Here is a 15,434-nt window from a genome sequence, read left to right as displayed (position 1 = left end):
TTTGAAGTATAAATTAATCTTCAGGTCAAAATTGTGGTAAGTGATGGATATCCAAGTAACATTTTCTTCTGGTTGGAAAGAGGCGTACTTTTCTCTATTTTAGGGATTTCAGTATGCATAGTAGTACATAGCATTAAAAAATTAATGTGGCAGAAGATAAGAATGCCTATTTTTGTTCCATCTAGTAGAATAATTGCACCCTCCAACTTTCATGTTATTATGTCACTGGTAAGATATTTTTCCCACCATCTTGTGTAGAATTACATCTCTGAGGAAAATACATTCTCAAGTGAAGACAAACATACTGAAAATAAATAGGCAGATAGATAGTCTAAAGGTTCTCTAAATCCCATCCTCTCCTGAGAGATAGTGCTTAACTTACGATCCTTCTCACAGCTCCCACCTCCCTTGTGGCAAGCAACAATCATAGCTTCACTAAAAAGGGATCCCAGAACTGCTTCACAAGAGAACTCTTGACTTCTTTTTTTTACTTAATGTTGTACCAAGAGGTCATGCAGAATAGCTCGAGGCTGAGCAGAGTGCTACAACTTAACTGTGCAGTTCAAACAAAGTTTTGCCAGAAGGGTCACAGTTCAAACTGTGATGACAGTTCCAAGTACTCCCAAGAGTACTTCCACTGAGAAATGGTATCTGAATAATTATTTTGGCCTTCAAATCAGCTTCTCAGTTGCTTTTCACAGTAGTGTGGAGGTAAATGGTATGTCTGCAGGGCAAAAGGGAGTCCTGTATGGACATGCCATCCCATTTCTGCTGCCACAAATTGTGAAAACTTCCTCAGAGGACAGCTTGTAAGGATGCAGTAACATAGGTCAAATTAGAAACTGAAACTTAATTTCTCAAAAGCAGATACCTCTATAGCATCTTTTAGTGAACCTGCTAGCAAGAAAAATGCAGCTGACTGCTCAAAACGTTGTTTTCCCAACAAAGCAAAAGCATTTTTTAAAGCAGCTTTACGCCATCGGTCTTCATTGAAGTTGTGGCTGAAAAAGGCAGTCATCTTTTCATCATGCTGGGACCTGCATAAAGAAATGCAATGTATAGAGCTATTTATTATGTACCTTAGCACACTATCACTTGAACAATATTACTTGAAATTAAACTCTACTCTTGAATGAGTTCCGCTTTGCATTCCTCGTTCAATTAAGATTTAATCAAACTTCAAGTTAGCAGAACTCACCTAAACAGACCCCACACCACTGCCTTTTTCTTCATAGCAAGGTAAAAAAGTGCAGCATCTAAGGCATCATTGTTCCTCTGGAATGAAGCTTTTGCAACCTGTAGTGAACAAAGCCTACTATTATTGATGAAAATATAAAAGCTGCTGTTAGCTAAATAACCTGTGTTCTTTGTCACAGAGGACGGCAAGGTAGACTGTGTTATCTGTACAAAGCAGCAAAGTAATTTGTGAGAATGTTTTATTCCAATCTAACAGAGCTCTACACTGCAAATGCCTTTAAGAGTCAGAAATACAGCACTACTGCAGATAGCAACCCCCTCTCAAGCACAGTGGGACGTTAGTAATGTGCAAATAAAAATATTTTCTTTAAAATTGTTACAGTAACTCATACTATTAGGTGAAATTCCTCTGGCAATCCATTACTTAAGAACACTTAAGCTAATAACAGTATTTCTTGAATGAACACTGCTTGGGTTTTATATAGGACTCTCATGTAATTGGATTTGGAGTACTAGATAATTGTTTTGCTCCTGGATTCTTTGAATAAACTGTTAACATTTGAAAATGTATTTTACATTAGATGGCTTGGAAATTTAGTATAGTAGGCACATCTAACAGCATGGAGCTAGAGTTTGTAACCAGTAAAAAGTACCTTCTCAATGCACCTTCGGAGAGTGTTGATATTCCTGACCCACCAACCAATGCCCATAGCTCTCAGCTCAGACCACTGTGGGTCTCCCTTCTGGATAGCAGGAATCATATTGATCAACTCCTCCTCGGCCTCAGAATGGAAAGCCCATGCAAAATGGCAAGTTGACAGGCCTAAACAATAACATAAACCGGTACAATTCAGAAGACTAAGAGTTGCTAATAAGTAAATGGAATATTTCAGGGATGCAAAGCGGGGCCTCCAACCCAAGAGCTGGGTACATCTGAGAGACACTGATTCCCTCAAAAGGAAGTAGAGCTGTTAAAGGAACAGCTGAAGTACCTTTTTGCTTGCTAGGGATGTCCTCTACTCTGTACTTCTTTCATAATTTTCCAGTACCCCATTCATAACTATGTAAGATTTATATGTTGAAGGACTGAAGGAAAAATATTCTGTTATCACAGAAGCAGACCCATTTGGGGCCAGAAACCTTTCTCTGTTCTTTAGGTGATAGCTTCTTTGCTTTTATTGTGAAATAAGTTTTCTTATTGTTGTATTAACAACATTTACTCAGATTGAGCAAAAAAACCCCACCCTACTGTGATGAAAATAATAAAGTATTCTTTAAGATAAACTCATGCTCATGTAAAGAAATGGCTTAATTCTTTTAGCAGAAACAATGAATTACATGTACAATCTGTGTTTTATCTGGTTGGGCAATTTATTCATGCCTCAAACTGGATAGGCCCAGAATCTTCTACTCTAGAGCTAACCTTTTTTTTGCTATTTACAGTGCATGTAGGGAAGCCTACATCAAGCCTTTACAAGATAATAGCCTTAATGAAATTGAAAATATGCAGAGAATAGAACTATGACATTATAAATGAAAGGCAAGCAGATGCTGTGAGGGTTACCTTGGTGGAGCAGCTGGACACGGTACAGGGGAGGCAGGGATGTCAGCAGGCAGGTGTGCAGGCGCATGGCCAGCAGGTACCGGAGGCCACATTCATCCAAGGTATCTCTTCCTGTGCCACAGGAAACACACTTTTAAACATGCAGCTGACTACAGTAGGCATGGAGACAAGTTATCATAAGAGTGTATGAGGAATGTATGTCAAGGCTGCTGAGAACCTGAACTACAAGTTATTTATTATGTATGAACTACAAGTTCTTACTTACATCTGTTTTTCTTTCCTGCTGTATCTAACCTGAATAAGTGATGCTAGCTTTCAGCTTTGTTATCCCAAAATACCCAAGGACTAAGTTTTCCTTTGCTGAGAAGAATAAGAATGTCAATTCAATAATATGTCAGTTACTAACCTGAGTAATTCTTATCTCTGTTCTCATCTAGTTCAGTGCTTGTCGTGGCCACAGTGTCTGCCAAAGCTACAAGGAACATTTGCTCCAGTCGAGTGAGGCCTGGCAAACTTGAGTGCATCAGGTGGCTTGAAAGGACACTGGCATGTTCTCGGCCAAAGTAAGTTGGCCCATACTGTGACAAATTAATAACTTTGGATTTACTCTCTCTCTTTTCAGGCTCGAAATCTATAAAGTCTTCGGTTGTAACAGGCTGAACCTGGAACAGATCCGAGTACTGATCCTCTGCTTTTCTCTTTGCATGGTCTTCAGAGCCCTGAGGTATTTTAGAAGTTTCTTCGGCAACATAGGTGGCATCCTGATCTGCAGCAAGCAGTGCGTACAGCGGCAGTGGGGGAATCGAGTCTATCTCTGTGTAGTCTCGGGTCCCATCTTTCCCAGCAGTAATGGTGTCCTTGGCAGTGCTGCCACTCACACTGATGGTGCGAGAAAGATGGCGTTTAGGACCAGTCCCTTCTCCAGCTTCTGTGTCTTTGACTATTGCAACTTCTCCGGCAATGCATTTAACTAAATGTGACAGAATGGCTTTGGCTCGGCGAACCTTACCCAGGTCCATCAGTTCTAACAACTGGGTTGGATGATACTGGGGTAGAGTAGGTGAAAGAACATGAGCAGCTTCAAAGAGGCCCCCATCCTGAATTACAGTTGGAGTGCCAAAGACATCATCCACAACGCCTGCCCCATCAATTACACTGGTCTTCTTCACTACTGCACTTGTTTTGAATGGATCTTGTGTTGTTGAGTCTTCAGAAGGAAAAACGTCGCTTTCTCCATTACCAAACTTGACTGCGTGTTTCCACTGGGCATAAACGTGCATTTCACAGTCCATGCCCACCACCAGTATTCCATCTCTCACCCAGGACAGAGACACAGGCAGGGAAGGAGTGCCATCCACGGATGAAACCAAATCAATGGACCTCAGCAACACCCACTTTGACTTCACACCTTGTTTTATGCTCCCTCCTAGTGGCAGGGTGATGACAGCTACTCCCTCTTTGCTGCTGGTTTGATCTGTTACAATCCCTGAAAGTCTTCCATACATGAAGATGTTGGCACCCACTCCAACTGTCAGTATATGTGAACCATCTTCTTTTGAAACCCAGTCCAAATGCACCAAATGCTTGATACTGGGCACCAGGTATTTGTCTTTATTCAAAAAAGCATCTGACTTACTGTAAACAAATAAATTACTATCCACGCTGACCCTTGAGTCAAGAACACTTCCAACCTTAACTAAATCATCCAGATGAATTGTCTGTTCCAAAACCCACTCTGATCCTCCAGTAGACTCACATTCAAGAATACAAACATGCATGGAAAATTCTTTGGAAACAAACCCATTATGCTGTATGGGTTGTTTGTATGCTACTGCAAGACGTCCTGTGTAAGAACAGCTAACAGCAACCGGCCTTCCTATTATGCTCACTGTACTGCTGTTGTCTTCCCCTTCATCATTCATTAAAGGCCATTTTCTCCAGTGGTAGGTCTCCTTCTCCTCAGTTCTGCTGTTCAGGTCAGTCTCTACAGTGCATCTCCAGAACCGCACTCTGTTGTCCGAACAGGACGTTACTATCAAATACGGTGCGAGGCAGACAGGGTATATTGATGAGGAACTCAAGTGACCTGAAGTCAGAACAAACATTTGCTTTTAGTAATACACAGTATAATGCCTTTATGATTAAGGCAGATATAACACTGTCTACCTACTGCTGGAGAACTTTACAACCTGGTGTTATTTTTAAAATTTGGATTTGGATAAGGGCAAATAATATCAAAGCTGGTAACAGTCTTGCAGCTTGAACATTACCTATTATCTGCATTTTTGGTCACTATTCAAAGATAAACTGGAACTGAACTAATTCAGAGAAGGGGTCTTAGAACAATGAGAGGAATACAAAGACAAACAGAAGAAGGTGTTAGTGCATCAGGTAAGAAACCCACTATATATAAAAAAAAGGAATGCTGGCAAATGAGCAACTGGGTATAAACTGTTCATTAATAGATTAACACTAAAAGTTACATTTCCAACTATTAGAGTGGTAAGTTTCAGGAACAGTGTTCCTGTGGGGACTGGATACATTTACAGAAGAGTAACATGACATGGGCATGATGATTTGAAAGCACCTTTTCAGTCCTTTGTGTTTTCTGTATCACTAAATCAGAGTCTTACAGGCTGGGGAGATACAATGCTATAAACCAGGAGATAAATCAGTGGACCAACTGTATAGCAAAAATTGTAAAAGTTACCTGCTGAAGGAGTTGCTCTTACTACTTCCACACCAACAGGAAGATCCAGGGGCTGGCTATACACAAGTCTGGAGCTCAGAATGAGTTTACTGGCAGTCTGAAGGTTAGCAATTGATGAAGATCGTGGTATGGGACTTATGCCAGGCGATACATCTGGAGAAGAATCCACAGTCTTCTGCTCAGGTACACTAAGCTTATTATCTGCTGAAGATGCTTCAGTTGATTTTGCTATATTAAAAAATGCCAGCAGTGTTAAAAAATTGTAAGGACAAAGCATTAATATCTGCTAATCAAATTTATTTGTTTTTACAAGAGCTCAAGTTGCATACAAAATCATTGTACAATGTGTGCATGCTGTGTCAGTTTTATTGCATGCTGTGACTATTCATTTAGGACATCCATAACATTCTGAAATACTAATAGTTTGAAATAAAGAAGCCACTGCTTAAGCACATTACTTATCCCATCAACGCATTTTAATATTGTTAGTAGTTTAAAATGCCATCAATACTTGTAAGGAAGTTTACTGCTTCTATTACATTGATATATTATTCTGAAGATCCTTGATTTTTAGGCTTCTGCTGGGCAAAGGTGATACAATTTGTTTTATAATAAACCATCAAAATTTGTTTTATCTTAAGTAATATGATAGAAATGTCTAAGAAAATTACAACCACTCACTCACCTAAACAGGCTTGGACAGATTTGAGATGAAGATGCCACATTTGAAGAACAGAACAGCCACTACTATCTTTTTCAATTACAACCAGGTAGAACTTCTCTGAGAAAGGTGGTGGACGATACCCTGTAATTTACATATCATATATAAAATATATAAACATATATATTGATATAGGGTCATGAAATTTATATTTAAACGAAACAATTTTTCCGTAGCAAAAGATGCCCTAAAAACTGGCAATAAAATCCCCATTTTCATCTTTGAAATAAATGGTTAGATTATAAAATATTGAAACAGTATCATTAGTAGCATGCATTAATTGACATTTTGATTACTCATGACAACAGAAGAATTACAAAATAGATACAGACTTACAGACAATCTGAGTATTAATGGCATATCTAATTTATTAGATATTTGCCTTTCCATTCAGTTTGAACTATTTTGCCAGATTATAAAGACTCTTCCACCTGTCTTACTTTTTCTATTGAAGTTTAAAGTCTACTCCCAAACCTTCCAGTGATTTTCCATTGTGTTAACTTGAAAGCCAGATATATTGGCATCATTACCTGCACCTACCTATTAATGCAGAAAATGTGCTTCTATTCTGTTCACATTTTATATACAACATAAACACTTTGAAAAATGTACTTTGTCATATAAGCTGTTTCACTCCAGGCAATTAGAAACTCTTTGTTTAACACCATTTAGCAACAATTCATTTGAGTAATACATGACAGCCATTTCACTAAATTTTACAGATTCTCATTTAAAAGTAAATTACCACGTGCCAGTCAGATTTTAGTATTCCTGAAAAACATTTTTTGCTACCAATTTAATTCAAATTAGTTAGAGTTCATGCTATACCTTGTGATGGCTGGAAAAATATCTCAGTTTCCTTCCCTTCTGCATCCTCCTTATGTGGTTTGTATCCCAAAATGAAGTCTTCTTGGAAGACATGAAGCAATTGTGTGTTTGAGCCACACTGAAACATTGAGCAACTGTTATGCTTCCAGAACAGTACAGCAATACTTAGTATTAATGCAATTAATTATTCCCTCAGTGCAGTCTAGCTACCAATGAGGAAATCTTTCTTTTATAAAGTTTAAAGTTATCATCAGAAAAACCAAATATTTTCCTTTCATATTATGAACAGCATGTTCTAGAACTCATCATTTGTATATTGAAATAATTTCACCAAGGTCTGCCAGGACAGACAAATTCTGTAATAATACTTCTGCTGCAGTTATTGACAGATGAATTAGTATCTGATTCATTTTTATTTCTTTGGTGTTGAATAAATAACAGTGGCAAAGTGTCTCAGACTTTTATCCCACTTCAGTGGGAGGACATGTCTGCAGCGAATTGCTTGGGAAATCTGAAAAAGGGAACAAATTGCAGATTTTCCTTCTCTCAGATATCTTAACATCTGTCTTTTCTGACAGCAATGTATTTCTTCACAGTAACTCCACCTCGCTACAGAGAAGGCTGCTCATGGTGAAATCCTTCCCTGCTGGTAAGGAAAAATATATCCCTAAAATAGAGTGATGGCAAAGTAATGCTTCAAAACACTTTTTTTTTTTTTCCAGAGAAACAAGATGGTATTCTTTGTACTAATTTATAAAAATTATAGGAAAATGTTTTGTAAATCTGAACCTAAATTTGAAGATTTTAAGTTACTGATACATAAAAGACACAGAAATTTATTGACAATATAGAAATACTTATTTATAAATGTCCAAACTCCATAGTTTTCTAATTAAAATTGGTAAAACTCACTGTTTTTGCAAGCTGCTAACAAAAAACAGCACTGGAGCATATATAGTATATATCATCAAAATAAGTGACTAAGAAGAAGGTTCAGTTATCCTACCTGCTCATTGATTGAGAAGTATAGCTGTGTTAATTAATAAATTTATTTTACAATACAAACACAAAAAGCTTGAAGTCATACCTGGCTATCATTCTTACATTCTTACATTTTGGATAGTCAGATCTAATTTTTAGGTTTGGGCTTTTAAAAGTTATTTAAAATTTATTTTTGGTTTTTTGTGTTTGAGGGGATTGTAATTATTTCCTTTAAATTATGATACCATGGAAATCATTCTTTAGTAAAGTTGTGTTTTCTTCAATAATATGCTTAGAAAATATAGCTTTACTCTAAAAATGAACTTTGAGCTCTTAGCAGCTAACAAAAAGTTGGCTTAGTAAAATGCTCAAGGTATCTCAATATTCACAAAAATTCAAAGCAGTCATTGTCACCCTAGAAAAATGTAATCTCTTTTATGTCTTTTCAACAGATTAGGCTAATTAACAGACAAAGTTATTAAACGCCCTTATGTGATACCCTAGAGAGTCAACCATTTATTTACTTTGTTAGTTATTGCATCAAGCTCAATGATACATCCTGGTCGAGCAGTAGATTGTTGGCTCACAATATTAAACACCTCCCCAATAAGTTTCTGAAACAGAGAAAAATGAGTAGAATTAGTATATTTTTCCTTTGGACAGAAGAAAATTGCAGTTGCTTATGATAAACTGATGCTTCAATTTTTTCTTGTTGGCACAAACCGTAACAGAGTTCTTGCAGTTGTCACTTTGACACTCATGAATAATGTATTTATCAAAGTATGTGCACTGTTGTGAGTCAGTAGCTCTTCATGGGGATGAAACACCAGCTTTTATGGAAGCTAAATATTGCTAATTTAAAGATTTATCCTTGCATAACACCACATAATGTGTGCAATGAGAAACAATATACCCTTTCACTTCTCTTTCAAGCTTTTGTCACAACATGTAGAAAACACCTTCAGTACAGCTTATATATAAGCTGAAAGTTCTATTGATTTTTGCTGAAATGTTCATAGTCAATGCTCCTAGAACAGATTCTTCAGACTGATCTGAATACTGACAGGCCTTGTCTTGCAAGATGGTTTATAAAATAACAGAAGAATGGGAAAAAAATTAAAGATGTGTTTATTTATACAATAACAGTACAAGGTCAGGCTTTACTTTTCCTAAAGTCACAGAAATGAAAGATAAAAAAGAATGAAAAAATTAGTTATTAAAAAAAGAAAGCTAATATGACCCTTAGCTGATTCCCTTATATCCCACCATCTCTGCCCTTCCTCATATATAGATGTAACTTAGGTGGATACACCTCAGCCTTGCTCTTCTGGTTTCCTTTTCCCTCTTGCTCTTGACTCCCCTTTTCTGAGAGGACAAACTAAGAAATCCTATTTTTCCTTTTCCCGCCTGCCACAAGTTGGAGAAACTTGTATGGGAAATTTTGGTTCAGTGCAGACACATTTAGTAGTAATAGCTGCATTTTTTCTGCTAATGCTTAAAGAGAGCTGCAAAACGTGCAACTGTGCAAGATATAATGCATAAGATCTATACATGGAATGGCACAAAAATCACACAGAACTAAAGGAAGACAAACCACTGGAAGGGGGGAAAGGTGAGTTACATTAGTTGTATTTTAACAGTTTCAAACCAAACCATTGCTATGTAGAACTTACAGATGATTCAGGGTCAGATAATTCATCCAGAAGCTTTCGTGCATCTACAACAGCTTGATAGAGCCTCAGGTTTTTGCCATCTGATGCAACAAAGCAAGCACTAGCAGAGTTGCAATAGGTACCTAATAGGAGATACAAAAAAAATTCATGAAGAAAAAATGGCAGTCAATGGTACCAAGCAGTCTATTACAATCCTCAGTATGTGAACATGCTTCAAACATAATTTTCATCAAGCATTGAAGCAAAAAACCTAAGCAAATGTGTGCATTATTACAACATCATTTGAACTTTGAAATAATTCCCTTTCTGTTCATGAATGTACCCAGAACTCCTCAAAAAGGTTCAGCAATCTAAGCTGAACTCATGTATGTTTACAAGCACTATTCACACAAGCCCCAGTCTGTAGTACACCTAAGGGAAGGCTGCCATTCTTTACTCTGGTCATGTTTGATTTGCTGTCACCTCCAGGGCATTGCTTGGAAGAGCCAACTCCACATTCCCAAGGTTGTCACAGACAATTCAGGGTAGGAGTCTAAGGGGAAACTATTCAGCCATGGCTTTCTTCCTTGTTTATTGACCCTAGGCTCTTTACATAAAATTAATCTCTATGAATATTCCCTTCTGCCCTGCAGTTGAAGTGCAGACATAAAAGTGGAGGGAGAAATAGATACCTCTAGAGTTCTGAACAAGATATGAAAAATATAAGAGTGTCTTTTTTTGTTTCTCAACAGTACATACAACAGGCTTTACACTGTGATTTCCATTTTCCTCCAAACTACAAGAATGCAGCTCATTATTTGTGTTTAGAACACTTTGTGGGATACAGACAGCCCAGAATGTTACTATGTAAGGAGAGAAAAAGAATTTGTTTTATTTTAAATGAAATATATTATGTATTTATAACTTTGCATTAGTATAAAATGTAATGCTACACCCACAGTACAAATGGCTTTTGGTACTGTATACAAAGATGACAACTACTACAACACATCTTTGTGACAATTAGAAAATAAGTATCTGTGTGGCTTCATAGAGTAACATTTGTAGAAGTAATTTTCTTAATTGCAATGGAAAGCTCTAAAATTAAAAACAAAAACTGAAGAATTGGTCAAGGGCATCATACATCAGACGTTGTACAGTCTGACCTCTGAAAGTGTTCTTTGCAGTTCTGTAAAGTTAATGTAGTTTATTTATTTATAAATATCCTGGGTTCTAACTGGGCTTTTGTAAGCTTCTGGTGGTCTGAAGAACTTCAGTACTGTTTCAGGACCTCCTAAGCACTTTTAAGCCAGCATTTTAAAGGGATTTGAGCCAATTTAATGCCAGTTTTACCTGAAAATCTTCCCCTATAGTTCTGATGTTCAGGTGGTCCAATTACTAGCTCTGTTCAAGCCAATGTCCCTGCAGCTGCACGCGGCCAGCACCCTAAGCTATCAGCACACTTGCATTTGCAAACCACATCAATGCAGAGAGCACTCAAGGGAAGCTGCCTGAAGCACTGGGGAAAAGCAGCATCCTGTTCTCTGTGAGAGCAAAGAGTGCTTAGTCACACAAAGGAGTTCCTGAGTGTCAGCTGATCCACAGGGACTGCAGACACACTCAGACCACTGCAAGTGATTTGCAGTAGCTTAAAACAAAGTAAAAAGGCTTAATTTGCACAGTAAAAGGAAATTTTTGAAAAGTAAATGTAAATACACTCCAAATAAAACAGTAATTTATTGTAACAAATTAATTCTACAACTCACAGTGTTAACTTTATATGGAAACATGCCAGGTGCACTCACCAAGGCAATAGCTGGGAATGAGTGTTGGAAGCCAGGCTACATTAGAGAAAGCAGAGGTGTGAAGAGAGTTAATTCGAGCCAGCTCAGACACTCCTCCAGTGTAGGATAAAGGTCCTATGGGGTCTACTCGCCACAGAATCAGCTCACTGTAGATTGCATTTGGGTCGTGGAATGTACGGGTTGCTGCATTTTTAAGCTGCTGCTTAGAAGAACCTCTCTTATGTTTAATAGGATCCATCATCCTGTTTATCCTGTCGGAGTCCCAGGAGGTGTCTGACTCAGGAGTTAACAGAGCATTGTGATGAGAAGATGTCAGCAGCAATGGTAAAACAGAATGGCAGGCCAGATCATTGAGGTGAAAGCGGTGTCCACAGTACCTGAACTTATGGGATACAGTTAGCACAGTAGTGAAAGCTGATTTATCAGCAAAAGTAACTGCCCACTGGTTTAGAGAGCCATCTATGTGTTTGGAAATCATCATTACCACAGGAGAAATGATATTCACATTTGCACTGTCCTGGGCAAAGCTTGGTCCTTTATTTGCTAGAGTATTATCTGGAAAGTCCATTGTTTTCTGCTGTGCAGCACTGCTGCTGTCTTTTACAAAGACAGGGCAGGCATACATCATAATATTTTTGCTAAGGGAGCTAGCATCTCCAGATGGAAATGCAACAGGAATCCTAGAGGAAAATGAAACCTAAAAAAAAAGGAAAAAGAAAATAATCAGAATATATGAACTCAGCTTCAGCCTGATTAATGTTAGCTATTTCACAGAAAGTACTTAAACAGAATTCCTACTGATATTCAGCTCTAAAGCAAAGGACAATGTTAGCATTAAAAATAAAATAATTTCAAATATGCCATACCTGAACTTGTCGAAAGATGCCTGGAGTGTGTTCATCTAAATACTTCACGTGCCACACTAGAAAGGTCCCATCAACAGGATGGATAGTGAACAGCATATCTGGATTCCTGTTCCATTCTGTTAGGAGAAAGTCGATTTTCCGGTCCAATAAAACTGTGGGCAGAGGCAGGCGAGGGCCTGCTAGCAGAGATGTTTTGGGGCTTCCCTCTCTTTCTCCATCTTCATGCTCTGAAGAGCCTGTACCAGTCCCTGTCTCTGATTCTCTGTCTATAGACAAATCTGCAACAGAAATATGCCATTTTTTGCAAAGATATCCCTATCAGTTTCCATTCAACACAGAATTTTTTAATCTGCTAGTAGTACTAGCTGGTCAGAACTAACCAGATTACTAACCATGATCTAACTTCATATGTAAGCCTTTTTCTTTTTCTTCTGTTTCTTCCTCCTCTTCAGCTTCAATATCAAAATCTTGTTCTAGTTGTTGTTCCGAAATTTGTCTTAGATGCTGCATGAATACTTCAATAGAGGATGTAAAATGAAATTCTTTATTATTCAGCCAGTGGACAACAAAGCCTCCACTTCCTTCATCTGTATTAAAAGCAGTTCCAGCCAACACTGAAGGAATATCTGTGGACATTTTGAAACAAATAAAAAACCTATGTATTAAACCATATAAAGCTATATATTAACCACTCATCTTTTTATTCATATATATATATATGTACATATACACATTTCACTTATTTTAGGTATAACATAGTTTGTGCCTGCAAGATTAAAAAAGGTAAAGATCAAGATTTTACATCCAATTGTAATGATAACAGTAAAGATATTTTAAGGTCAATACATTTACATGAAAATTTATTCTTATGTGAATCGTAAATGATATTTAGTGGTTCTAACTGCTCAATTTCATACGTTGCAGTGTTGACTTTCATGTATGGATTTTAGGTAAAGAAAGTCACTGCTCCTTAATATTTTCCTTCTTTAAAAATATTCTGCATTATTCTATAAAAATCAGATGTTTTCCCACCAAAAGACTCTGATACAGTCTTTTTCAATCGCTACATTCTGCAGGATGCAATTACTCTATTCATCATATACCATGGCCCTCCAAACCCAAGAATCAAACACCAACTAGACTGGAAATTTATGTTTCTTTTGCCTTCTGATCTGCAAAGATGAATTTAATTTGCTTATAAAGATGCTGAAGGTATTCAGAACAAATTCAGCTTCATTTGTCTTAAAAAACTCTATGCCAAATAACGGACTTCCTACAAGTTCCCTCTATTTAATGTGGCAAAGCTCAGCTTCCTTTATTTTTTCCATGTTGTGCAAACACATTATTGCAGTCTAATCAATGTTCATATTTCACCTGTATTAGGGTTGATGCTTGCTGCTATGTGGAAGTGACCAAGCGCATTTGCTTGATGGGAAATGTGACGCTGAACTTCATGAATGCCCTGCTGATCTGGCAGTACATCTGTGTGGGTAACAAGAACTGAAGACCTCCTTTGTCCTTTTCTCATATTTTTCAAATGATGAATTGTCTGTTGTAGTTATAAAAAATAAATTAATAAATACCAAAAACACTGTCAGATAAAAAGTTACACTTACATAAAGCTTCTTTCTACTAAAGAAATGAAGACTAATTTCAAAAGGATTATTTTAAATATATTTCAACACAGATTAGTAACATGATACATCTAATTAGTAATTAGATGCATTATGTACTTCTGATATCTACCCAAAAGTAAAGCTCTTCTAACAGTCTTCTAAAAGTTCCTTTAATATCTACTCAACAACACCACAAAAAATACACAGGATTTTGCACAACATTAATGGACAAAATTAAAACAATCTAAAAGCAGTAACTTTTGTAATATAATTTTATAATGAATTGTTTTTGTATGACTGAAAATTTCTGAGCATATAAAGAGCACAACTGATTTAACAGTCTGAAGTGTAATTGCTCCCAAGCTCCCTATTTATTGATGGCCATGATATTTAAGAAGTAAAACCTTCATCTGATTGTAATGGTCTACAAATGAGTGGTGAGGTGTTTTTTTGTTTTCTTATCTTTCCTTGGTTTTATACTGATAGTGTAGTGCTGAGGATAACAGACCACCACTTTGTCATCTAGCAGGATCATCTTTATTAAACACACTTGAGTATTTATATGTTTTTTCTGTGTACAAGAAGGATCAAATACACAGCCAGTGATTAGAAGACTGACCAATCAGACAACTAAATGGAAGAACAGATGTTTCTTTCTCTTTTATCTTGGGCACTCTCACACATCCCACACAGTTAATTAAAACATTCTCACACTCACATTTGTAGCTGCAGATGATCTTTGGTATGCCCTTTCTCATGAGAAAAAGGTGTTTGTTAAGGTTGACCAGGAGCAGCTGCTTCTACAGACAGGTTTTCTTTTGCTGTAAACTTTATAGACTCACTAAGAATATAAGACTGTCACTGAAACAAAATTATCTAATGAAGTAACTAAAATTTAAGAGTTTATTTATTATTTTGTCTTTATAATTGCAGACTTTCAGACCAAATCACAATGAAACCATCATTACTATTCCACATTAAACATTGTCTCTTCCCATCACTGTTAGCTAACTATAAAAAAAGCAAATTGAGTTTTAAAAACATGGTGCATGAATGCAGAGTTGGAGTCTCTGACTTTTTCAGTGTTTAGTAATAGACTTCAAAACCTGATATGGAATAATTCAGGTTATTCTGTTATGCATATAGGTATTACATAATATACATTCTTAGAGCTCTATATCCTTCAATATTTAAAGTTTTGAGAATCGTGAAATAAAAACGTCACAAATTAAGTATTTACATGTACCTCTAGTGCATGTTGTATAGTGTCCTTTTGCTTTCCAGACTGAGAGATGGTGCTGCTGATGCTGGAGGTGGTGGTTTCACAGATCTGCTCCCCCAGGAGAGTATCTTCGGGCAGCAGCGTCTCTGCCCACAGCCGGCAGATGCCATCGAGGCATGACGTGAGTAACACATTACAGACCAACCCCCTGATGGCAGAGACAGCAAAATTACTGCCTGGGGAACTCAGTTACATAGACATAGCAGAAATTA

At 37.1% G+C, this 15,434-nt stretch overlaps 1 protein-coding gene across 2 annotated transcripts in view; it reads right to left on the bottom strand.

The window, feature by feature from the left end:
• The window catches only part of DMXL2 (Dmx like 2), a 47,868-nt gene that overhangs the window by 19,257 nt on the left and 13,177 nt on the right, over positions 1-15,434 (bottom strand). For both annotated transcript variants that reach the window (XM_054273079.1, XM_054273080.1), the window contains exons 8-22: positions 15,187-15,370; positions 13,699-13,873; positions 12,717-12,950; positions 12,325-12,602; positions 11,459-12,155; positions 9,675-9,796; positions 8,526-8,615; positions 7,021-7,138; positions 6,157-6,276; positions 5,472-5,699; positions 3,168-4,847; positions 2,762-2,872; positions 1,851-2,020; positions 1,199-1,296; positions 872-1,037 (exon numbers count right to left, since the gene is read on the bottom strand). In XM_054273079.1, the coding sequence (XP_054129054.1) occupies positions 872-1,037; positions 1,199-1,296; positions 1,851-2,020; positions 2,762-2,872; positions 3,168-4,847; positions 5,472-5,699; positions 6,157-6,276; positions 7,021-7,138; positions 8,526-8,615; positions 9,675-9,796; positions 11,459-12,155; positions 12,325-12,602; positions 12,717-12,950; positions 13,699-13,873; positions 15,187-15,370 (4,471 nt within the window). The remainder of the gene's footprint in view (positions 1-871; positions 1,038-1,198; positions 1,297-1,850; positions 2,021-2,761; positions 2,873-3,167; positions 4,848-5,471; positions 5,700-6,156; positions 6,277-7,020; positions 7,139-8,525; positions 8,616-9,674; positions 9,797-11,458; positions 12,156-12,324; positions 12,603-12,716; positions 12,951-13,698; positions 13,874-15,186; positions 15,371-15,434) is intronic.

Source organism: Melozone crissalis, unplaced genomic scaffold (genome assembly GCF_028551555.1).
Source record: "Melozone crissalis strain CALT ecotype California unplaced genomic scaffold, PUWL_Pcris_2 ptg000014l_1, whole genome shotgun sequence".
Taxonomy (NCBI): Eukaryota; Metazoa; Chordata; class Aves; order Passeriformes; family Passerellidae; genus Melozone; species Melozone crissalis.
Note: the sequence above shows the minus strand (reverse complement) of the source record. Positions and strands in the feature narration are given on the sequence as shown.